The sequence below is a fragment of the Styela clava genome, chromosome 12 (assembly GCF_964204865.1).
Source record: "Styela clava chromosome 12, kaStyClav1.hap1.2, whole genome shotgun sequence".
NCBI classification, from domain to species: domain Eukaryota; kingdom Metazoa; phylum Chordata; class Ascidiacea; order Stolidobranchia; family Styelidae; genus Styela; species Styela clava.
This window is the reverse complement of record NC_135261.1, coordinates 20,970,387-20,997,543: the sequence shown is the minus strand read 5'-3', so window position 1 is coordinate 20,997,543 and position 27,157 is coordinate 20,970,387. Positions and strand designations below refer to the sequence as shown.

Genomic DNA, 27,157 nt, shown 5'->3' with positions numbered 1-27,157 from the left:
AGTCTATCTTAGTGATGTATTCAATATCTTCAGTAATACATTTGGTAAGAAAACCAATTACTATAAAAAGTTGCTTATTAGTATTCGAGATTCGATCCGATTCGAAAAAAATTTTCGATTCGATTCTGAAATCACAAGGTGTTCGAAAATGCCCAGCCCTAGTCGTAACCGACCATCGGCTACGGCCAAGGGGTCGGCAAACCTTGTGTTGCTCACGGGCTAAAATTGAGGGTTTCAAGTCTTAGGGGGCGCACATATTTTTTGAAAGTTAAAAACGGAACAGCGCGCGAAGACTGTGACAATTGGTGAACTCAGCTCAGTTGTCTTATGAAAAGAAAAAAATTACAAATGACATTTAATGTGACACTGTCATGTTGCTGCATCACGCTGGATAACTTTTCCACGACACACTAAATGAAGCGAAGATTGGAACATTTTCTAAATGGGCATCACTAATCCTACTGCTCTGCTTGTTCTTTGTAATGTTCATTTTTGAAAATAACTGTTCGCTTTAATAAATTGTTTGTTATTAATCACTCCAATAGAATATGAATTTCATTTCCTCATTGCATTGCATTTCAAGGAGCTCCATTTGAATAATTTCTTCTCTATTGAAACCCTAAACGTGCATCACGATAAATTCTGTTACGTTAAAAATATAATTTAGTCTAAACGTGTCTCACGATAAATTCTGTTACGTAAGAAATATAATCTACTCTTCGAGCGTAGAATATAAAATTCCGCCATTTTTTCGCTATAATTCAGTGAAGCATCGCGAGCTGGATTATTTTACTCCTGATCTGGGCCGCGGACATGATCTGGCCCGCGGGCCGCAGGTTGCCGACCCCTGGGCTACGCGAACTACCTTAAGGCGGGGAGGAGGCCAGCAGTCCTCTCGCGTGTGATTATCGCACACGGGATTTAAACCTGCGAATGCACGCAGAGTACAATGATCAAGTGCACGATGCGCCAGCCGCTGGGCAAAACAGGTTTGGCAAAATCTGTTAAGTATTACTTGTTGATTGATATTGTTTATTGCAATATTGTTTTATTTTATAAAATGCAATAAAAAAAAAATTAAAAAACACCAAGAAACATCTATATTAAAGGTAAACTTCTCAAAGCTACCTGTAGTCTGCAGCAGTGGCCACTTCAGCCCCCCCCCCCCCCTCCAAGGGCTCCTTCGTTGATTGTTGCTATGCATGGAAGAAGTTGAAACAATGTCATTGTATTTTGCATATACATACACATATTTGTTCCATCCTAAGAAGAAAAAAAGATTCTAGCCCTAGATGTGCGGTTATGGACTTATGGTACTCAATTATGTGCTGTGAGAGCAAAGAATTTTTACCCAATCCCACATGTGAGGATATTTCAATTCAATATATAATTCAGAACTAATAATATGAAACACTGAACTTTGGTTCGAGTTCAAAATCGCTTTATGTGTGTAATTCTTGAATATGTTAGCTTTACGCGTTTGCATAAACATTACTTATGTCTCGGCCATTGGTATCAAGTTGTTGAAAGCTTGAGAACTGGAAAGTTCTCGTCTAGTTAAATTTCGCTGATACACCGCGGGCCTATTATTAAACCAATCATTGCCGATTCCTTTTTATCAGGTTGATTTCATTTCCACGAAAAGAAAAAAAGGCTGGTGAATGCTAGTTCCACATTTGCATTACGACAGTCTGTTGGCTGGCAAGTACACCGATGAGCGAAATGATCGCTCAACTGTTCTCAAACGAAAAGCATTTATTGGCGCTCTTATTTTACATGTTGTTGATTGTTCATATCTGATGATATCATTGCAGTATTTTGGGTTTGTTGTGATATGTGTCGATAATTTATTGGAGAAACATTTATTTCTGACCCTGTATCTAAAACACTTTCACTCTCTCAGAACTCGTAGATATATCTATTCAAGTTTGCGACCCGCAATGAGTTTTCTCGTGTGAAAGTGACCCGCGACACTGAAAGGTTGGACATGCCTGCAGTACGCCAACAACAGACTTCGTAATACATTTGAGCACGCTATTTAATTCCTTACAATACTTCAATATTGCCAAACATTTTATTTATGGCTTGCTAACATTTCCAGTCTTTTTTGTTAATTATCGATTTTACCGTTCTGCCTCCATATTGGATTATGTTCTCTCCCAGACATCAATATTATTTGCGTCCTCTTTGTTAATTTTATTCGTGTATATATTTATTTATTTTATTGATTGAGTTTACATTTGCTTGGCGCTACAGCATAGGAGGGCAACGCCATTAGCGACAGTAGCTAACGCACCTTTACCAGATATGAACCTAGAATTGACATGGCAGATGTCAAAACCAAAGCGGCTATACCAAAGCACGCCTCATATCTCGTACATTCAAAATACCTATAGCATTTTTATTTCCCCCAGTAATTTAATAACGTATTACTGTTATGCTCATCACATTGTTCATCGTTTTTTTGTTTGTTTTCTATGCTACAATATATATATACTACACATATAATGGCTCATATCCGCAATATTATTTCAACAATTTCCGCTTTTCTCCATTTTTATCTTATTTATCAATTATTTCCTTTCGCCACCACAATAGTGGGGAGTTGTTTGTGTTCTGTTTGTGAAGTTTTATCATTTTCATATATATTTTGCTATTTATTGCTTGACACTACAGCCTCATACCCCCCTCCCCTTTTTTTCTCACCCCATATTAAACTTTATAAAATCTCAGGGATAACTTATGCTGGTATAATTGGGCCACCTTCGACTGTTGTGTAGGATGGCTCACCTCGTACATTATTATCACCGCATTAATTCAGCTTCCATTCGCACCCTGAATCGGAATAGTGAAAAACCCAGCTGCAGAGTGCCGAGTCTGTAGTGTCAACCTTAATGATATCGACTGAACCAACGGGGTCACCAACGCGTTGCCCGCGGGCACCAAGTCAAGTCGCCCGTGAAGACCACGGGAGCTTATAAGTAAGATGCATCTATTAATTTTAGTCCTGCAATACGGTTCCAATTATAACATCGCACTAATATCATCTTCCACGAACCTGCGTTATTCTTTACCGACTCCGACTTGAGGTTGGTTTGTGTATCAGCATGAGAAAACCATTTTCACGATGAATGGAGGGGTGGCGTTTTTTTACTACCGTGAAAATAGCCTGCGTGTGTCTCATTTGTGGGGCGACTGTAGCAACGGCGCAATGAGGAGAGACATTTCACAACTTGTCACACAAATTACCTTGCTAACTATCCACTGGCAAAGATAAGACTGTTGCCGACATAAGTACTCTAAATGCATTTAATGCCAAGTTGAGCATTTTCTCTATGCACTTGAAAAAAGGTGTTGCGCTTCCCCTCTGTGCAGATGTTGCTGTAAGATATGCATCGGCACTGAGGCTTTTAACCAATTTGCAGATAAGTCTATTCTTAGGTCATAGAAAGACTTGGTCAAAAGTTTGAGAACAGGTTTTGCGACATTGGTCAGCTTGAGCCATGCGTGTCATTCATTTCTAATCTTTTCATGAACATGGACATATCAACCATTGCCGAGCAGTTAGGCGCAACGTTCAGCCTTGATGCTGGACGGATGGAGCTTGAAATGGTAACAATAGGGCTGGGCATTTCGAATCGAATAGTAAATTATGCGAATCGGTTCAGACTGGAATTTCGAATCGCCGCCATCTTGTTTTTATCTTTCCCCTAATGGTCGAGGTGAATTCCCCATTTTTTTTTTCATTGAAGTCATATTTTTTCAACAAAATTCTAACATATGACTATTTTCTGTAGTGAGTTATTGATAAAGCGTGTTTGTTATTCTGTGTGAACGCGCAGTAATCTATCTAAGTGATTTATTTCATTTGTTGAGAGGACCAATTGCTATGATAAAGTCGCTTACAATTTTATATTTTCAAGTATTCGAGATTCGATTCGATTCGAAAAATTTATTCGATTCGATTCTGAAATCACAAGGTATTCGAAAATGCCCAGCCCTAGGAAACAATACAAAATGACCTCTACCTTAAAGTCTATAAAGACGTGCCAAACTTTTGGGGCTTGAAAAATTACAGTGGTATATGCACATCAGCATTGAAGGTCGCAAGCGTGTTCGATTCAACCGATGAGTGAATCAGCATTTTTTCACATGAACTCCATCAAGGACATACACGGAACACGCCTCACTGATGAAAATCCGAAAACCTCGGTCAGAGTTTCAGTGTCACACGCCAGAGTACAATACACTGGTGGAGGGCATGTAATGCCAGGTTTTCCACAATCTGACGGGGAAATATACCAGATTTGTTTGACTTTGGTTGAGACTGAGATATTCATGTTCTGTTGAATGTATATATAATTTAATACCGCAACTGTTAAGTCCATTTTATTTTAGGCTTGTAAAGGGTCTTTGTTAAAAATGCAGGTATAACGTGGTTTCTTAGGATAGTATAGTAGTGATAATTTAGAATGTACAATTTGTACGTGTCATGGATAGTAATTTAGTTGCTATGTTGTAATAATCGTTGATAATTTCTTAGAAAATATTAAACTTTATCATAGCCATTACATGACTAAATACGAGTAATTTTTATCTTGCCTTACGGAACATGGATAGGTGGTTTCCAAAAAATTCAGCCTATGGAAAATTACAAAGTTTGCTGTAAACTTGACAATTAGAAAATTAGATTGGCGGTTAACGACATTGAACGGGTAACGAAAACTTCATACTTTTCAGACTGGCACGAGCCATGTTCTGATATAAACTGAGTTATAACACCCCCCCCCCTCCCCATCCCAGAGAAGATTCGTCTGAATCGGCCTACCAGTTTCCCGGAATAGATTTTAGTTATCACTAGTCGAGAACTTGTTAGACATTGCCAAGGTCATTTGAGCCTCGTTGCTACAAGAAAGAAGCGTGAAAACCAGTTAATTTAATTGTGAGAAACTATCCAAGTATACACAATTAAATTAGTTCGTTGTTGTAGAGTTGGGCCTACGAGTTTGCTTGTCACAAATTGATCCGTCACATTAATGTCGTTTGTGTTGTAAAAAATTTGTCTCGCTCGTCGACCTGGAGCAAATGTTTAAACCCAGATGAAATGTAGTAACCGATAGCGTGCAAGATGCAAAGATAAATAGGAGTTATTACGCAATAATTGGGAGAAGAAAGTAACTAAATGGTGCAAAATTTAATGCAGTTTGCGGCATCGTAGCAACTAATAGCGGATTAGCGGTACATATATCTGAAGTAATTGTCATAAAACGATGTACCTTGTTTGCAATCCAAGTTTTAGCTCCAAGAATCGATTCCAATGCATCGAAATCAATACCTCTAAGAATCGATTCCGTCATACCTACCCATGGCATGGGATAACACACATTTGTTTTTTCCATGGGACAAGAGGGCGCTTGGGAAACGTAAGACAAATGGGACAATTTTGTATAGGATTTCGTTTTGTGTGTCAATGAAATTAACTTTATGTCCGCAGCGATGCGGTTTAAACACGATAGTGAGGTAACGCGGTATCAGGTTACTTTATTACAGGTAACTCGAACGCCCACAGAGTGGCGGTTTAGGCCACTTTTGGAACCGCTGGGCTAAACTATGGGTTGCAGCTGTGGTTTTTATTTAACGTTAGCGATAAAGACGATCAAAGCAGACACGTAAGAAACAATCAGAATGAAATTAATTTTCAAATTCAGGATCCAAATTCATTCCTATAATTGCGCCCAGCGTTCGTCCTCAATGATCGCACAATATCTTTCGAGTTCCTCGGACAGAACGCTCAGTTCGGCGAATAATATAAAAATGACGTCGATGTCCACCAGGGTGCAAGACGTGACACATACGTAATAATAAGAACCGGAATTTGAATGTAGATAGATGGCAGGAATAGTCACATCAAAATCACGAAACATACTTGAACCTATATATTGATATATACCAAAGAATAAAGATAAAAAAGTCTGCTTACAAACTTTATAGGACGGGCCTCAAAAAACAGTACGGCCGGCCGCGGGTTGGGCAGCCTTGGAGTAGACCAAAGCAAGATATATATATATATAGCTCGATGATCACCATTCACATTCAATATGCCAATACCATAGTTTTTATAACGCTTGAATTGATAACAACTTGTTCAGTTTATTTGTAATTTTATTGATAATGTATATAGATACCACGAAAAAAAGGAAGATGGTAGGATGCTCAGCACCGAAAATATGAGAAGGGGAGAAAAATGTTCAGGTTTCCAACAGATCCTTCGAGGCGAAAACGATGGTCAAGTAACTGCCGACAAGATAAATGGTTTCCATCAAAAAATGCTTCTCTGTGTCAGATGACATTATTGACGTTTTAATTAATCCTGTGTAGCTTTTTAACATTTATTTAGTTTTTATTGTTCCGTTAAACTTTACCTTCTGCAGTTAATTTTAATTGCCCTCATAAATTTTATAATGGCCATGTTGACACATTTCTACTCTTTTTAGGATCAATTTGAGAAATCTCAGTTTGAAAGTAAAAGATTACATGGCAATGCCAATTTGAAGCCAGACGCGATTCCTACTGTATTTCATGTTCCAAATTGTCCTTAAACTATTAACAAGCCAGCGACGTGTTCTCAAGCGTATAATGTTTACCGAGGTGAAAAATATTGCCTTTTCAGGTTGTGAATGAATTTCATAAAATTTATGTAGCTACTTTAGTTCTCTCATTCTTATTTAATAAATTTCAAAATATTTATTAGGAGCACTGCTACTGTAGAAAATGCAGAATGTTAGCGATATTCAGGGCGAAGTAGTTGTTGAGAATAACGAGATTCTGGAAGATTCTAGAAAAGTAAACAATAAGTTAGATGGAGGAGATACATTATAACAGGGGAATGGTGAATGTGTTCAATACAATGAGAAGGAACTAGAAATCCGACGCTTAAACAGACAAGGCCCGTGTTTTTCAATCAGCTGATAGAACAAGAAACAGTACAGACTTATGTAGGATTTATGCACCATACCATTGGTTACTTCCACCAGAATAAATGAGTCAGGAGTTCTTGAGTTTGTTTCTGGATGCAGTTTTCGTGCTGTCAAAGTGCCACTAAACGGAGTGCATGGTAAAAGAATAGCATGGTGTTCATATACCTCACACAGAGTGATGCATATATCCACATAAGAAGGAAATGACTTTCATCCATAGCTACGCTGAAAAACAACAAGCGAGGAATTCAGTACAATGTAGGTGTTACTTGGTGGCGAAACAGCTTACCTCCAACATCTCAAGTCAAATAGATAGTATATATGTTATTTCATACACTTCATATTTTTAGATGTTCTTGTAGCATTGTTATGTCGTTATGCTTCATTCCATGCATGGAGTATATTTTTCTGTAGTGTAGTTTGTAATGTAATTCTGTCAGTTTGTTAAAATAAGTTCTGTGCGAGTAGCAATAAGTTACTAACATCAAGAATTTTTATTAGAAAATTTGTTGCTCTTTGTTTAAAATTTCTGGTTTTATTGGGTGATGATTTATCAAGTGAGCTGACGAAGCGCAGTATCAAGGGCCGTTCGAACGTTATTTGAAGGATTTTCATATTTATTCCGGGGAGAGGAATATCGATAAGACGGCTTAATCACATGACAAATCTCTCGCCCGTTTACCAGTTACTGTAGGATATGAGATTAATTAAAATAAACCAAAAAGCGCGCAATAGATTTTTCCCGACCCTTCACACCAAAAAAATTCTTCCTATAGTTTACTATCGAAAAATTTTATGGGTGCTTATTTTGCGAATGTTTTGAAGAGTTGACACTAACAAACTGATTTACATTCTCAAAACCAATGTGTTTAACCCTAGGGAACCCCACGTAACACCCTTTTTACACGATCTTTTGGAATCTGTAGAAATAAAATGTTTCCGAGCGCACTCCGACGTAGAACCCATAAGGCCCAATGTTACTCAACAGTACAGCTTTCGTGCACCGATCGGCCGGTTAGGTGGCGCTCCAGAGGATTGTTTATCGTGGTGTGTGGGATTTTTGACAAGATCCTGAAAGGCCTAGAAACATCGGATCATAAATGAAGGACGCCGATTGGTGTCAAATAAATGGTGAGTTGACTTCTTAGTTATCTTGATATAGATTACTAAGTTGTATGAATTGAGAATTTAGGGTGAATACTGACCCGATATACGAAGGTCTACATTTGATGTATCACCGGTGTCACGTCGGGATTAGTCATACAAATGGAGTAATTGAATCTGCACGTGACACCGGTGACACAATATTTGCACACATTCACATTATAGCCTTGAATTGCCCTTTTTTTGTTTGGTCAGGCCACTAACCATATACATCTATTATTTTTTCTAGAACAAGGCATCGATTGGGTCAAGCAGCTCGCGGAAAACTGTGCAATGCTAGAGAGTGTGCAATGCTAATGATATTCTTGTCATTTTTAAATGTGATGGAAGTGATTACAATGATGCTGAAGACTCTTGTACAGAGTCAGATAGTGAATACGATATTAGAAAAGACAAAAACAACGGCTTCCAGGTTCATAAATACTTTCAAATAATTGTTACATAGTTTCTTTTCCTAAAGAAGCATTACACAACTGCTTACAATCAATTATCCTTCACAGATACATAAAATATTTTCTGACAAATATCTTTCTCACTCATTGATCGAAACAATAAATAATGCTGTTCTTTGTTTTCATTTCGTGATATTTTGTTTTACAGGTCGAGTCCGAAAGTTCTGACGATGACGATACTTTGACGAGTCTACGAGTGCAAAATCAAAAACAAAGCCAAATAGAAAATGCAACCGACCGCAATGAGTTTCGATGGAAAAAGAAGCACTTCGGTAGACCTGATGCAACATTCTCCGGTCCACAATTGGATCCTCCAGATGACATGATTGTAGATACGCCATTGCGTTATTTCCGCCGTTTTGTGACAGAGGAAATGCTGCAACTTCTGACAGAAAAGGTTCAAAATAATGGTATTCCGGTCAAAACAAACAAAATTGAGCAGATATTAGGAATGTATTTGCACATGGGTATAGTGCAGATGCCCAGTGTCGGGATGTATTAGGAAACTTCAACATTTTATGAGCCAGTGAGTGGAGTTATGTCTCGCAACCGCCTTCAAACATTGCTGAGAACTCTGCATTTTGTAGACAATTTGACTGTGTCTGACAACAAAAAACACTCTGACAAGCTATGGAAGATTCGTCCATGGCTAACAATGTTCAGAAATGCATGCTTACAGGTTACAGCCGAGGAATACAACTCTGATGACGAGATGATGTGCCGGTATAAAGGCACGACAAGTTCTACACGTCAGTACCTAAAGAGTAAGCTTCATCCGTGGGGTTTTAAGATCTGAGGAAGGGCGGGTATAAGTAGAATTCTTTACGACTTTGATGTCTACCAGGGTGGTACCGGTGAACGCACAGAGTTTGGACAAGGTGCGGACGTTGTTCTCAAGCTGACATCAACATTGCCATACCATGCAAACTGCAAGATATTTTCTGATAACCTTTTTAGCAGCTTTCTACTGATCCAAAAATTATCAGAGAGAGAAATGCAATATGTTGGCACCGTGAGAAAAAAACGCCTACCGAGCTGTAACCTGGACGATAAAAAAACATTACAGAAGAAAGGCAGGGGGAATATGACTTCAGAGTTGAGGAAAACAATAAAATAATAGCCGTAAGATGGTATGACAACAGGGCAGTGTCACTACTATCTTCGTACGTATAGGAGTGGAGCCAATTGATCAAATCAGACGGTGGGACAGACGAGCGAAACAGCATGTGTACATAGCCATGCCTGCTATCGTTCAAGAATACAATAAGTTTATGAGAGGTATTGATAAATTGGATTCATTTATTGCAAAGTACAGGTTTCGAATAAAATCCAAAAGAAGGTATCTTTATCTCTTTTGGCATTTTATAATGATGGCTATTGTGAATGCCCGGCTCTGGTATCGTCGGGATTGTGCCCTGCTCCATCTTCCAACCTCGTATATCATGAAACTGCGACATATTCAAGCGGCAGTCGCAAGTGCTTTGATCTATGTCAACACTGACAGTCGTTAAGGGAGACCATCGTCTGAAGTTGAAAAAATTCGCAGCCCCTCAAGGAAAATATCGAAGGCCCCATGTGAAGATATCCGCCGAGACAAATACGCACACTGGCCAAAGAAAATTGAGAAAAGGGGAAGATGAAAATTGTGAGAACGCAATCAAGCAAATACCTGCTGTTCAAATTGCAAAGTGAGACTTTGTTTTGTCGAGGGCCACAATTGTTTTATGACTTTCCACGCCTGAGGAATTAAAACAATTAGGTATTCTCCGGGAATCGTTTCTGCAGTTTTTATGTCATGCTTGCTTTATGCGCAAATGATTCACCGATATTGCTCTTTGAGTTCGTTCGTTCCATGTTGAAATAAAAATGTGAGACTTCAACTTGATTTGACTAAATTTTTCACATTTGTATACAGTGTAAATCCCATTGTAACACATATGTCACATTTTTAAAGTGGGGTTAAATGAGGTCAAAAAGGGATAAATATTTGTTCAACATGGTACAAATGAACTAATAATCCCAAATATCAGATTTTTCCTTCAACTCTATCATTGTCTGGGTTCCCCGGGGTTAATAAAATATATAACCGCGTACCGCTTATACGTACTAATAGCTCATTTTAGCCTGGCCTATCGCAGCCTATCCGGGACTAATTTTTTGATTATTGCAACTATACTAAAGCAAATCAAAAGACATAATGACAATTAAAATACTTCATTTACAATTAATTTTCAAAAACACAACTATAAGCTGACAAACAACACACGTAAAACCGCAAAAATGAGGCAATGTTTACAACCATGCTCGAATATATGTCCGAGCGAACGAAGGATCGGATTTACATATTTATATCGGGGGAGAGCAAAGCCGATAAGGCGGCTTAATCATGTGGCGAACCACGGCCTCTCGTCCAGTTACCAGTCCAGGTCGGGTATGGGATTAGTTAGCCAGTTATTTGTTTTCGGAAGCATAGACTCGATGGTGGAGGAAGCCGTAACCGACCAGCGGTTACGTGAACCACCCTACGGCGAGTCCAGCAATCCTCTCGCACATGATCATCCCCGCATGGGATTCGAACCTGCGAACCCATGAAGGGTAATCAGAGATGCGGTGGAGAGCGTATTCCTCGCGCTTAGCACGATGCGTCACACCGCCGAGCCCAGTGCCTGATCGGTTTTTAAAAATTCGAATTGTTACGTCATTGCTAACTACTTGCCGGTCAGTCATTGTTACGGACATAAACAATGAGATCGATGCCCAGGGAAACATTCGCCCTTATTCCAGTATTCTGAATCCTATCTACGCCCATTACTATGATTCCTAGTATTTTGCTGTTCAAGTTAGTCTACACATAAATAAAATTGTTAAAATAAATAAAATATAAAAAATTGTTAAAATAAATAAAAACAACTTCAGGTGAATATAAGTACAGGGAATTCCTCGACTTACGGTACGACGTTGTTCCGTTATTGAGACGCGATGTAACCCGAATTTCAATCAATCAATCATTTTATTGTGTAAGTCGGAACATTCTACATAAATTACTTTATACATATCGTACTGTATTGTGGAGTATGGTACTTTAATAAAATGTACAAATAATGCAAAAAAGTACTTTATTATTAGAAAAACAGAAAATAATTCCATATCACATGAATAAAAGCAAATGCAGTACGGTACAGTACGGTACCGGTATTAATAAGATGAGGAAGTTGGGGTAGTAGAGGCAGCTGAGGTGGATGGTCTGATGGTAGAGGCTTTGTAGTAATTAGTATTATCTTTTTTTATTTTCATGGAGTGCGTTCGTAACCTGGGAACAGCATAAGTCGTAACCCGAGGACTTACTGTAATATCGACTAGAACGCCCACACAAAAATGTAACAATCGTTTGTATATCCAACCCCTGAACCCCATTCAAACGGCGATTATTTCAGCCCAAATTCGTTTGATTTTTGTAGGCCATGTGAATGTAAGCAGTCCTGAAGTCAAAACGATGTATGTCAGTACCGGTATCTAAACCTACTGACTGACTGATGTCGTGAAGCCGTAACGGGTGGAGGCTAACTCGCCATGAGGGCTAACTCGCCATGGACCACTCGCCATGCGACGGCGGTTAACGGGTTAGCCTGCAACTGTGCGGAGGCTCTTCTTAGAAGATAGAATTTACATATTTATCCCGGGGGAGAGGAAAGCCGATAAGACGGCTTATCCATATGGCGAACCACGGCCTCTCGTCCGGTTACCATTTCAAGTCGGGTATGGAATTAGTTATATTGTTTGTTCTCGGAAGCATGGACTTGGTGGCGGAGGAAGCCGTAACCACCCAACGACGGCGAGGAGTCCAGCAATCCTCTCGCACATAACCATCCCTGCATGGGATTCGAACCTGCGAACCCACGCAGAGTAATTAGAGGTGCGGTGGCGAGCGTATTCCCAGCGCTTAGCCCGTTGAGCCACACCGCCGCGCCTTCTTGGAGATGGAAAGGTGGCTGTTTATACTAATAACTTCAATAGTAAGGATAAATATATTAAATTAAATGTGTTTGGTTACAATACCTACTGTGCAAATGGTAACAAAGTGACAAGAAAACGTGCTTATATGTCGGAAGGCATACCGGTACCGTACGGTGCTCGACGCGCAAAGGATGTCTCAACTTATCATTTTCATCTAAGCATGCTAAATATATCATCATACACCTTTCCATCTCCCATTACAAGAAGAGCCTCCGCACAGTTGCAGGCTAACCCGTTTACCGCCGTCGCATGGCGAGTGGTCCATGGCGAGTTAGCCGTCTAATTTACTTCTCATAACACACAGACACACGAATCTTCGACTCGAATTAGGCTAACTGCGTCTGACGAAAACATACCGGTAGTAGGCCTACTGCCAGGCGGGTCTCATGTACTTTCTTACCTGAATAACTTCTAGTGGGCGTGGCGTAACAATTTTTGGATATATGATTCCTGACCCCTACCTGATGACGTCATCCAAAAATTACGTCACTGCGACGTCACAATAACGAAATACAGCTTGCCAAAGTATAGCGACGGTCACCCGTAATGGTGCCTACGAGTATGTCAACAAACTCAATACGTCAGCGACCTCTCTCTTATCGGGGTCGTTATACAGAGCTCAAAAATAAACAAGAATCACAAGCGACTAAATTGTCGCCAAGGAACGTTCACGATATCCCATTCTGACCAATTTCTGTCCAGCAATAGCTCATGTATCGTGCTACAATCTAAAATAGAGCGTTATACGATACAACTCTAACCAAGGCTTTAGACAAGCAGAAAATACATGTTATTTTACGCAATGGTTGAAGTTGGGTACCACACACATAAAGACTTATTATTTTATGTCCAGCAATAGCTCATGTATTGTGCTACGATCTATTAATAGGGTGATATACGATACCGCTCTGAGCTAGGCTTTAGACAAACAGAAAGAACATTTAATTCACGCAATGATTGAGGTTAGGTGCCGCAGACATAAAGACTTGTTATTTAATATCCAGAGACTGATCATGTATTGGGCCACATTTTATTAATAGGACGTGGAACGCTTTCACTCTATGCGAGGCTTTAGACAAGCAGAAACCGACATATTAATTTGCCTTAGCGCAATGGATGTAGTTTCTTACCTCGATAACTTATACTTATCGTAGCGTAACAATTTTTGCATATATCATTCCTGACCCTCACCTGACTTCGTCATCCAAAAATTACGTCAATGCGATGTCACAATAACGAAATCGAGCTTGCCCAATAATAGCGACCATAATGCAATCGTGATAAATACGCCTGTGTGTCCGGTATGGGTGTAGTTTCGTACCTCAATAACTTCTAGTTAACTTAGCGTAACAATTTTTGCACGTAATATTCCTGACCCTCACCTGATTTAATCATCAAAAAATTACGTCAATACGACGTCACAATAACGAAATAGAGCTTGCCTAATAATAGCGACGATTACTGGTAATGCCACCTATGGATGTAGTTTCTTACCTCAATAACTTATACTTATCTTAGCGTAACAATTATTGCATATAATATTCCTGACCCTCACCTGACTTCATGTTCTAAAAATTACGTCAATGCGACTTCACAATAATGAAATAGAGCTTGCCTAATAATAGCGACCATAATGCAATCGTGATAAATACGTCTGTGTGTCCGCTATGGATGTAGTTTCTTACCTCAATAACTTCTAGTTAACTTAGCGTAACAATTTTTGCATATAATATTCATGACCTTCACCTGACTTCGTCATCCAAAAATTACGTCACTGCAACGTCACAATAACGAAATAGAGCTTGCTCAATAATAGCGACGATTACTATTAATGCCACCTATGGATGTAGTTTCTTACCTCAATAACTTATATTTATCTTAGCGTAACAATTATTGCATATAATATTCCTGACCCTCACCTGACTTCATGTTCCAAAAATTACGTCAGTGCGACTTCACAATAATAAAACAGAGCTTGCCTAATAATAGCGACCATAATGCAATTGTGATAAATACGTCTGTGTGTTCGCTATGGATGTAGTTTCTTACCTCAATAACTTCTAGTTAACTTAGCGTAACAATTTTTGCATATAATATTCATGACCTTCACCTGACTTCGTCATCCAAAAATTACGTCACTGCAACGTCACAATAACGAAATAGAGCTTGCTCAATAATAGCGACGATTACTATTAATGCCACCTATGGATGTAGTTTCTTACCTCAATAACTTATACTTATCTTAGCGTAACAATTATTGCATATAATATTCCTGACCCTCACCTGACTTCATGTTCTAAAAATTACGTCAATGCGACTTCACAATAATGAAATAGAGCTTGCCTAATAATAGCGACCATAATGCAATCGTGATAAATACGTCTGTGTGTCCGCTATGGATGTAGTTTCTTACCTCAATAACTTCTAGTTAACTTAGCGTAACAATTTTTGCATATAATATTCATGACCTTCACCTGACTTCGTCATCCAAAAATTACGTCACTGCAACGTCACAATAACGAAATAGAGCTTGCTCAATAATAGCGACGATTACTATTAATGCCACCTATGGATGTAGTTTCTTACCTCAATAACTTATATTTATCTTAGCGTAACAATTATTGCATATAATATTCCTGACCCTCACCTGACTTCATGTTCCAAAAATTACGTCAGTGCGACTTCACAATAATAAAACAGAGCTTGCCTAATAATAGCGACCATAATGCAATTGTGATAAATACGTCTGTGTGTTCGCTATGGATGTAGTTTCTTACCTCAATAACTTCTAGTTAACTTAGCGTAACAATTTTTGCATATAATATTCATGACCTTCACCTGACTTCGTCATCCAAAAATTACGTCACTGCAACGTCACAATAACGAAATAGAGCTTGCTCAATAATAGCGACGATTACTATTAATGCCACCTATGGATGTAGTTTCTTACCTCAATAACTTATACTTATCTTAGCGTAACAATTATTGCATATAATATTCCTGACCCTCACCTGACTTCATGTTCTAAAAATTACGTCAATGCGACTTCACAATAATGAAATAGAGCTTGCCTAATAATAGCGACCATAATGCAATCGTGATAAATACGTCTGTGTGTCCGCTATGGATGTAGTTTCTTACCTCAATAACTTCTAGTTAACTTAGCGTAACAATTTTTGCATATAATATTCATGACCTTCACCTGACTTCGTCATCCAAAAATTACGTCACTGCAACGTCACAATCACGAAATAACGCTTGCCCAATAATAGCGACGATCACTAGTAATGACACCTATGGATGTAGTTTCGTACCTCAATAACTTCTAGTTAACTTAGCGTAACAGTTTTTGCATATAATAATCCTGACCCTCACCTGATTTCGTCATCAAAAAATTACGTCAATGCGAATTCACAATAACGAAATAGAGCTTGCCCAATAATAGCGACGATATTCGTAATGACACCTATGGATGTAGTTTTGTACCTCACTTACCTATAGTTAACTTAGCGTAACAATTTTTGCATATAATATTCCTGACCCTCACCTGACTTCGTCATCAAAAAATTACGCCAATGCGACGTCACAGTAACAAAATAGAGCTGATCACCCGTAATGGCGTCTGCGACTACATTAACAAACTCAGTGAGGGCCGCGGCCTCCCTACCACACACACATAAGGAGGGACTTGTTATATTATGTCCAGCCATAGATCATGTATTGGGCTACAATATTAATATGGCGTTACGCGATATCACTCTAAGCAGGGCATTAGACAAGCAAAAACGGACATATTAATTTACGTGCACATTATATGGGTGTATTTTGTATTGTGCCACCATTTATCAGTGAGGTTTATATTTTAATTTGTTTTTTTGTAAACTATACATTTTGGATAAGATAGTCCGGCAGAATCGGGCCTTATTGTTTTGGGACATAAAGTTTTTTTTTATTGTTTAGATATAATGTATATGACATATATAATGATACCCAGGTGGGTGTGGAGTAATGTTGAGCAATTTTTTTTTTACAAGTGGATTTAAAGTATTCGGTCCAAGATGACGCACATTCTGAACTAGGCTTGCACGTAATTGACAAAAATCAATTCCGTAATTACGGCCAAATCGATTACGTAATGACCCCGTAATTGCGATATTTTTTTCACGCATTTAAACCTATCATAACAACCAATTTAATCCACTTCGTTTCCGAATGGGACATCGAAGTTTGGTTTTCATATTCCCGGCAGTACTACACGCCGGCGACAGATGTTAAAGACAAATATCAAGGAGTGAATTCAAAATAATTTTATTCTGATTTTAATCTTTTGTATTAGCTTTGATTTTTTTTATCCACTTTATCACCAAATTTTATGCGATCAATTTTATCATTACCAACACTGGTAATATATTTAAGAAACGATAGTTCACTTTTTTAAAATCGTATTAACGTATTAATACGACTTTCGTATTAAATAAAAATTCCGGGTTGCTAATTTATTAATCAACTACAAGCGTATTCTCTCGTTTGATTATACTTTCGCTTGCCTCGCGACTTGTTATTTCACCGTTTTTTACAATATCCGACTTTACTACTTAGTTAGCATTTTATAATAATTATTGATGCCGACTTATTGACGATATTCCGAATTCCATGCTTCATTTTACATTAAATCATTTCGCGGCCTAAAAGTTATAGTCGACGATAAATCAAAATAAGTTGCCGCAATTGGTAAAGACAGGTAATCATATTTGGCCGACATATTGCGAGGCATTGTGAAAAACATATTGAGCAATGCCAAGTCCGGACAGATATATAACGATAAAATCGGTAACAGAACATCAAGATTTTGTAATAGAAAATAGATCTCGCGCAGAATAAACACGGGAAATCCGGTCGTATTGTTGTTTCTCTGCCGTCTCAGTCGCTCTACCGATGCCGAAAAGACTAAGTTGCGTTGGTTCATTACGCAATTTCTCTTCCGTCTTTATATTGCTGTTTGATAAGCGCGACATTAATTATTACGGCATTTACAAATAGACCATGTTTTATAAGTTGATCTCTTACATTCTTTAGTCATTTCACCCGAAGAAGTTAAAACCAGGTGTGTTGACGTCCATCGGTTTCGACACAATTCTATTCCTTATCTACGGTTAATATGTACATTGGCCATTCTAGATAAGTTGATACAAGGTTAGTAAATGACGCGTTATGCCTTCCCCATCTGCCTAACAAGAGAGAGAAAAACGGCTGCGAATACCGGAACTCTAACACCTTTTACTTAAACTTTAATTTTTTACAATCGACGGAATTGACTGCTCTGAAGAGAGCTCGTTTCAATCGCGAAAGCTCTCGACCAATAATTACGACTTTACGTAATTCGTAACTTCGCTTCCGTAACTCAAAATAATTCCATAATTCCGTAAATCCGTAAATTACGTGCAAGCCCATTCTGAACCCTAACCTGGTAACCATACAGTGTTCAGGTTGTGCGCCATCTTGGTACAAATACTTCAAGAGCGCCTTTTTGTTAAAAACAATTATTTCATAACTACATGGTTTAGGTTTGCATACATAGTAACATTGAATCTCCTTACAATGTCAGAAATTCAATTTTAGTAGAATAAATGGTAGTTTATTTCACTAATACAAGCCAAGATCCATCGACAGCATCTAGCCACTTTCTATTGCGCTCTTCAAACTACATCTGGCATTTCGTTTTCCTAGTTTAAGCTTAGGAACTTGGGAAATATTTTATTAGTTGAATTGGATTGAAATATTTGACCTCGTCTTTCACTCCGAACAAGGCCATGTAATACCATCCACTGGTATCTAAAGATGTGTAACGTGTTTTCTTTTGGAAGAACCGCAACCTTTCAGTGCTGCATTGACTTTGGCAAAATTAATATATCCTTGTGGAGATAGAAGGTATGCGTATGCGAAACCGAGATGTGCACCTGTTATGCCAACATAGTTGAGTCAAACGTTTTGAATACTAGTACATCACACGCATATTCCTGCGTGCTTCGGTTGTACGTGGTAACGCGCACATTTTTGCGCACATGCATCAAATTCCATTTGATTATTGAGCTATAGGCTTTTGACGAGCTTTTGTGTATGATTTCATTCCATAGAATTTGTATGCTGTTCTAAAGAATACTAGTTTCAGCTTTTTCATTCATTCAAACCGCGTGTTGAAAGTAAGTTTTGTAATATTGCGTGTTGGTTTCCAACATCCTTAAATCGGTGATGCCAGTAAATCTTTAATACAAAAAGATCAGTAACATCTGCAATAAAAACAGCAGTACCCACTCAAATGACAGCTGGGGGATGGATACTCTTAGTATCTGCTCCATCGCGTGCCTCTTACAGTCTTACCAGTTTACATGAGTGCCAATTGGTATCTAAGCTCAGCCAGAGACAAAAAGTTTCGGACTGCAGTTGGCGTGACGAAATGTTTTTAAATATATATTCTACAATAAGATTATTTGATTGCATACTACTGAAAGTTCCGCCTTATATGTCTTTTCCCTTTGCACTATTCCTTTACTGATATTCGATAATATGACGCTCATCTGACATAGTTCTTAAAGTGTGTAGATGGGTACAATCTTTTTCACGCTGTTCAGCTGGGAATGCGCGAATATATATATAAGAATTGCTAATATTGGTTTGTAATGCGATGAAATCCCATCTTAGCATTTCTGCCTCTCGCAATTGCTGCGTATACTTATCGGGGAAGTTCTGTGGCGTGGTTATGAAATGAAAAAACAAACATGGGATTATTTTTTCTACTTCTCTACTACTATCAAACCTTGACATTTTCCATGCAACCTTTTTTAAAACATCCCCAACAACCACAATTACTTCTGTTATCAAACTTCCGAAACAAACACATAAAATCATCAACAGATGAATATCACCAAGTAGATATTGCTGAATTGATCTTTATTTTACCATTTTGCATGTAATTCATTTTGGTAAACCTGTTATCTATCGTAAATACAGCACATTTGACAATGTTGTAGTGTGACTATTTTAGCCTCACATTTTTGATATTTGTAGTTAGAGCTCTTGGGGCTCTGTCAAACAAAGTTACATACAAAATATTGGTTGTAAATTGCAAAACATTATCATGTTGTTGGAATAACTTGGCATTTTACCACCCGTATATCATTCATTGTTGAGAATATTATTGAAATCATAAAATTTAAAAATCCGTTTTCGTGAAATTTTTGTTGTAGCTGAATTCCAGGGACAGCATGACAACAGGCAAGTGAAGCACGATCGCCTCTTTTAGTTTATGACAGGGTTTCATGAAAGGGGACCCCGTCCTCCTTGGAGGCGCTGATCGGTTATCTGGGAGCACGAACAAACAGATGGAAATGCGAATATATAATAACAATGTATTTTTATAGAAGAGAAGAAGCAAAAGTGTTGAGAGTCTTTGGTAGTTAAAGTGGTAGTAGCCAATGAAAAGCATTGGCATGGAACATAAGAATGAACTACATTCTTTCCCAGGGATATTCTATAAAATGTAGCAATTTTCTCATTCTTGTTCTCGTGATATCATTATCTTTCACTGCGTCGTCGTGATCATCCCGCTGCATAACAATTCTCGCCAACAAATAATTGACTGTTCTCCACCGGGTGTATATCCACTTGAACCACTGGCGACTACATTAGCAGGCTTGTACTGTTAATTGCAACAAAAAACGGGTATTTTGAAATAGTACTCTTTATTTTACGCGTATGTTTCGACAGTATTTCCATATACTGTATATGGGTCGCGACCCAAAGCTGGGCTCAACAAATACCTAGAAGGTATCGATTTTATTTCCTAGTAAATTTGGTGCTTGCGTAGTTTGTGCACCAAGATTGCGCACAACCTGAACATAGTATTGTAACAGGTTATGGTTCAGGTTGTGCGTCATTATGATGCACAGGTTTGACAAAAAACACTAATACAAATATCGAGCCGTAAAAAAAGTGCTCAAGGCTGCAAACTCCACACCCATGTAGAAATGATGGGCAATGACCCCAAGATGAATACTCACAAATAAAAAAAACTTTATGTCTGAAATCAAACTTGGGCCAAAAAGGTCCCCTTATCTGCCGGACTAAGACTTTGGATGGACTTTGGATAATGAGAAACAGGCATATTAATTTACGGTCCCCCAATGAGTGTAGTGCCACATATACAAAGACAAGACAAATATTTTACGGATCTTGACATTCTATCCCTATAGGCGGATTCGGAAGACTTTTGACACAGGGTACTCAGATTCTCAAAAAGGACAATGAAAATATTTGAGACAGACGTGTGAATAATTATGCACTACTTTAATGTGTGCTGTATTTGTGATTTCCATTTTACTCCCCTTTCTCTGCGCGACTATGACATAGGCATTTTACTTGTTCTGATTAAAATTTGGCTTTGTTTGGTGCCTATTTCAATTTTGAAAAGCGCTATAATTTTATAGAACACCCACGTTCTACCGAAGGACAAACGTTTAGACATATTGGGTTCCTATACATAGCCGTTGCTATCATTGTATTTAAAGTTTTCTTTTTTCGGAAGTTTGTCAGAAGATGCTTCTGTGCTGAGGAAATTGAATAGATCATTTCATAAACATTAAAAACGAAATTGACAATTACTCATATAATTTACCTATTGAGCTCATTGCTCATTACAATCATCCAATATGATTATAAGTTCTATTTAAAACGTAACGACAGATAGATGAGAGATGCATCCTGGAAATTAACTCAGGATTGTGAACGAATGCTTAATTATCGATTGCGCTTGAAGTCGAATCCATTCCAAATTTCAACAGTTAGAAAATTGAAGAGCCTATAAATATTGTCTTCTTTCATCCTTTTTCACATTTCCCCTGAATTACTTGGAGATCAAATACTATACCACTTCCTCCACTATGTCAAATTTCTGTTAACCAATTTTAGCGAGCGAGTGTTCAAAGATCGGTATGAGAACAGAAAACATTTTCTTAATATTTCGCTGTTAGTGAACCGCAAGATGAAAAAGGTCTGGAAACATTGTAGGGGTATTAACATTTGAAGGATCTTAACATTGTTTAACGTCTTATGAATAAAGGTAGGACGAATACATGACGTACGGAAGGACATCAAATAACAAGGCTTTAGTTGTGTGGTACAAAAATACACTCATAGCGTACTCGCAAGCGCCATTATTACGGCTTTATTATCGTCGCTATTATTAGGCAAGCTCTATTTCGTTATTGTGACGTTGCAGTGACGTAATTTTTGGATGACGAAGTCGGGTGAGGGTCAGGAATATTATAAACAAAAATTGTTACGCTAAGCCTAATAGAAGTTATTGAGGTACGAAACTACACCTATAGCGGACACACAGGCGTATTTATCACGATTGCATTATGGTCGCTATTATTAGGCAAGCTCTATTTCGTTATTGTGAATTCGCATTGACGTAATTTTTTGATGACGAAGTCAGGGCGGGGTCAGGAATATTATATGCGAAAACTGTTACGCTAAGTTAACTAGAAGTTATTGAGGTAAGAAACTACATCCATAGGTGCCATTACGAATAACGTCGCTATTATTGGGCAAGCTCTATTTCGTTATTGTGAAGTCGCATTGACGTAATTTTTAGAACATGAAGTCAGGTGAGGGTCAGGAATATTATATGCAATAATTGTTACGCTAAGATAAGTATAAGTTATTGAGGTAAGAAACTACATCCATAGGTGGCATTAATAGTAATCGTCGCTATTATTGAGCAAGCTCTATTTCGTTATTGTGACGTTGCAGTGACGTAATTTTTGGATGACGAAGTCAGGTGAAGGTCATGAATATTATATGCAAAAATTGTTACGCTAAGTTAACTAGAAGTTATTGAGGTAAGAAACTACATCCATAGCGGACACACAGACGTATTTATCACGATTGCATTATGGTCGCTATTATTAGGCAAGCTCTATTTCATTATTGTGAAGTCGCATTGACGTAATTTTTAGAACATGAAGTCAGGTGAGGGTCAGGAATATTATATGCAATAATTGTTACGCTAAGATAAGTATAAGTTATTGAGGTAAGAAACTACATCCATAGGTGGCATTAATAGTAATCGTCGCTATTATTGAGCAAGCTCTATTTCGTTATTGTGACGTTGCAGTGACGTAATTTTTGGATGACGAAGTCAGGTGAAGGTCATGAATATTATATGCAAAAATTGTTACGCTAAGTTAACTAGAAGTTATTGAGGTAAGAAACTACATCCATAGCGGACACACAGACGTATTTATCACGATTGCATTATGGTCGCTATTATTAGGCAAGCTCTATTTCATTATTGTGAAGTCGCATTGACGTAATTTTTAGAACATGAAGTCAGGTGAGGGTCAGGAATATTATATGCAATAATTGTTACGCTAAGATAAGTATAAGTTATTGAGGTAAGAAACTACATCCATAGGTGGCATTAATAGTAATCGTCGCTATTATTGAGCAAGCTCTATTTCGTTATTGTGACGTTGCAGTGACGTAATTTTTGGATGACGAAGTCAGGTGAAGGTCATGAATATTATATGCAAAAATTGTTACGCTAAGTTAACTAGAAGTTATTGAGGTAAGAAACTACATCCATAGCGGACACACAGACGTATTTATCACGATTGCATTATGGTCGCTATTATTAGGCAAGCTCTATTTCGTTATTGTGAAGTCGCATTGACGTAATTTTTGGAACATGAAGTCAGGTGAGGGTCAGGAATAATATATGCAATAATTGTTACGCTAAGATAAGTATAAGTTATTGAGGTACGAAACTACATCCATAGGTGGCATTACCAGTAATCGTCGCTATTATTAGGCAAGCTCTATTTCGTTATTGTGACGTCGTATTGACGTAATTTTTTGATGATTAAATCAGGTGAGGGTCAGGAATATTACGTGCAAAAATTGTTACGCTAAGTTAACTAGAAGTTATTGAGGTACGAAACTACACCCATACCGGACACACAGGCGTATTTATCACGATTGCATTATGGTCGCTATTATTGGGCAAGCTCGATTTCGTTATTGTGACATCGCATTGACGTAATTTTTGGATGACGAAGTCAGGTGAGGGTCAGGAATGATATATGCAAAAATTGTTACGCTTAGATAAGTATAAGTTATCGAGGTAAGAAACTACATCCATTGCGCTAAGGCAAATTAATATGTCGGTTTCTGCTTGTCTAAAGCCTCGCATAGAGTGAAAGCGTTCCACGTCCTATTAATAAAATGTGGCCCAATACATGATCAGTCTCTGGATATTAAATAACAAGTCTTTATGTCTGCGGCACCTAACCTCAATCATTGCGTGAATTAAATGTTCTTTCTGTTTGTCTAAAGCCTAGCTCAGAGCGGTATCGTATATCACCCTATTAATAGATCGTAGCACAATACATGAGCTATTGCTGGACATAAAATAATAAGTCTTTATGTGTGTGGTACCCAACTTCAACCATTGCGTAAAATAACATGTATTTTCTGCTTGTCTAAAGCCTTGGTTAGAGTTGTATCGTATAACGCTCTATTTTAGATTGTAGCACGATACATGAGCTATTGCTGGACAGAAATTGGTCAGAATGGGATATCGTGAACGTTCCTTGGCGACAATTTAGTCGCTTGTGATTCTTGTTTATTTTTGAGCTCTGTACAACGACCCCGATAAGAGAGAGGTCGCTGACGTATTGAGTTTGTTGACATACTCGTAGGCGCCATTACGGGTGACCGTCGCTATACTTTGGCAAGCTGTATTTCGTTATTGTGACGTCGCAGTGACGTAATTTTTGGATGACGTCATCAGGTAGGGGTCAGGAATCATATATCCAAAAATTGTTACGCCACGCCCACTAGAAGTTATTCAGGTAAGAAAGTACATGAGACCCCTGCCAGGCTGTATTCAACATTGTTTATTACTTGAATAGCAGAACTGTGGCCTGGTTTTACAGTTTTATATAGTCTACCAGTATCTGAGTATGCCGGTATGTACTTTTCTTCTCAAAGGAGTAACTTATAAGTAATTTCCACTTTGAATAGACGTAGGTATTATTAGTAACACTGCTACTACAGTACTATAAATATAATGGCTGACAAACGTAGGGAAAACGAGTTTCTTGAAATTCTCGGCGCATCTGTGATAAACATAAAACAGCTTGGGAAACTCTCTTCATATGGAATCTCAGATACATGTGGAATCAGGCCATTAGCCTGGAGAATTCTGCTAAAATATTTGCCAGCAAAACGTGATTCTTGGGCAAGTGTTCTTGATGAAAACAGAAAAATCTATAAACAATTTGTTAATGAAATGATTATCAAGCCAGGATTGAAAGAATACTGTACAGAGCGTACTGATGTGACTATGGATGATCATCCACTCAATCCAAATCCAAAGAGTGAGTGGAATTCCTATTTCAAAGATAACGATATACTTTTGCAAATTGATAAAGATGTACGAAGGTTGTGTCCTGATATATCATTCTTTCAAAATGCTTCTAATTATCCTTGTGAAGATTTAGTCAATCCCATCAATAGGGTGGAAGTGTTGCATAAGAGAGTACAAAGAACTGCTTTAAGTTCACAGAATGTTGCAAAAAATAGGTCTGGCATCGTTTCTGGTCTAATCAGCAAGAAAAAGCAAGCATTAGAAGAGTATGCTGTTCTTCCCGAAGGATCAGAAGCTCACTGGGAAGTCGTTGAAAGGATTCTATTTATATATGCCAAGCTCAATCCAGGGACAGGTTATGTGCAAGGAATGAATGAAATAATTGGGCCACTGTTTTATACGTTTGCTTCTGATCCAAATAAAGATTGGGCGGAGCATGCGGAATGCGACACCTTTTTCTGTTTCACAAATCTCATGTCAGAAATTCGAGATAATTTTATCAAAACTTTGGATCATTCAATGACTGGAATTGGTGGAACGATGGATAAAGTGTCCAACTTGGTTAAAACTTGTGACCCCAAAGTTTGGTTGCGGCTTGATTCGCAGAGTATTAGAGAAGAGTTTTATTTATTCAGGTGGATTACGCTACTTCTGTCTCAAGAATTCTCCCTTCCTGACACAATTCGATTGTGGGACTCGTTATTTTCTGATCCATTACGATTTGACTTATTAGTTGCTGTATGTGGGGGAATGATCATCTTGCTTCGTGATCAGTTATTGACGGGGGATTTCAGTTCTAATATGAAAATGTTACAAAATTTTCCTGATTCTGTTGAAATGGAAGTTATTATTGCTAAAGCCCATGAAATCAAATCATATGTCAATTTGGCCTATTTACAAAAATAACCCATATCTTAATATAATAAATCAGCATTTCACTATCAACTATCGCTTTTACTTATTTCTTAATATATACATCATATAGCTTCTATTTTAAATATTTTTGAATCGATGTTGATGTATGATTTGGTGCCTGAATTTTGATGCCCAGTTTGATATGATTGTCTGAAGTGGTCATGAATTTGTATATACAAGCTACAATTGAAATTATAAAAACGGGTTTTTTATTGCACAAACGAGTCACATGAAAACACTTTTGTCTTATATTCTTAGTATCATTTGTACTAATCAAAATGATTTCTTTTTGGAGTATAAATAAAGGTGTTTTTCAAAGCTATGCAATTTTTTTTTCAATCAAACTGGTGACTAACTCTCTCAGCTTAATTTACCTGTATATTTTTCTGATACTGATTGGTCAAATCCTTTATCCAAAATTCACAATGAACATTATTTCAATATAAGAATTTATACATGGCAGTCCTTCACCTTTAAGGCCCATTAATGACAATGCCTCTTACATGTCGCTTTTATATTTAACTACTGGTAATTAGAGATTTCTATGTATTGTTACAATCATTCTCATGAAATCTCTGGAGAATCTGTACTGATTTGTTGGCTGAACCTTCTAATGTTTTGAGATTGAAGATTTCAGATGTAGGGCAAAATGTTATCGTACTTTACCCCCAATAGTCTATGCCTTCAGTAATTCGAGTTATATTGATGATAAATGCTTCATTACTGAAATTTTTAAAGTTGGATTTATATCTCAGTGCTTTATTTATTTATCAACAATTTATCCATACCTATCATTGTGATTCGACTATCTCCTTCTTAAAATTTGTCCCGAAAATTGATATGCAAAATCGTAATATTCTGAAATTTATGTTTTTTGCAAAAATTAAATAAATTGAGCATAGGCAGACATTTGATAGTTAGAATTTTTCATTGCCCGAGAATATGACGCTATTTCTTTATAAACATTAATAGAATCTTTGGTTGATTCATTGATTCATTTTTTATGATTTTAATATATCACAAGTGGAAGCAACTCTTACTAACGCACCTTTTCCTGATTTCTTCTGATTGTTTGATTGATTCAGTTTTGTTTCATTTAGCATGCTTTCATTTATCTACTTCTTTTAGTTTCATTGTGCAATGTGAATTTACATTATTTGACTGTTATTTATCATTGCAGAAAAATTAAGATATAGTCATTCTAA

General features: G+C 37.6%; 1 protein-coding gene across 1 annotated transcript; it reads left to right on the top strand.

Moving 5' to 3' along the window:
* Positions 1 to 12,962: 12,962 nt before the first annotated feature.
* LOC120329428 (TBC1 domain family member 13-like) lies at positions 12,963 to 27,137 on the top strand. The gene is made up of 2 exons (XM_078118400.1): positions 12,963 to 12,984; positions 24,548 to 27,137. Exon 2 carries the CDS (start codon positions 24,738 to 24,740, stop codon positions 25,941 to 25,943), a length of 1,206 nt encoding a protein of 401 aa, XP_077974526.1. The 5' UTR covers positions 12,963 to 12,984; positions 24,548 to 24,737; the 3' UTR covers positions 25,944 to 27,137.
* The last annotated feature ends 20 nt before the right edge of the window (positions 27,138 to 27,157 follow it).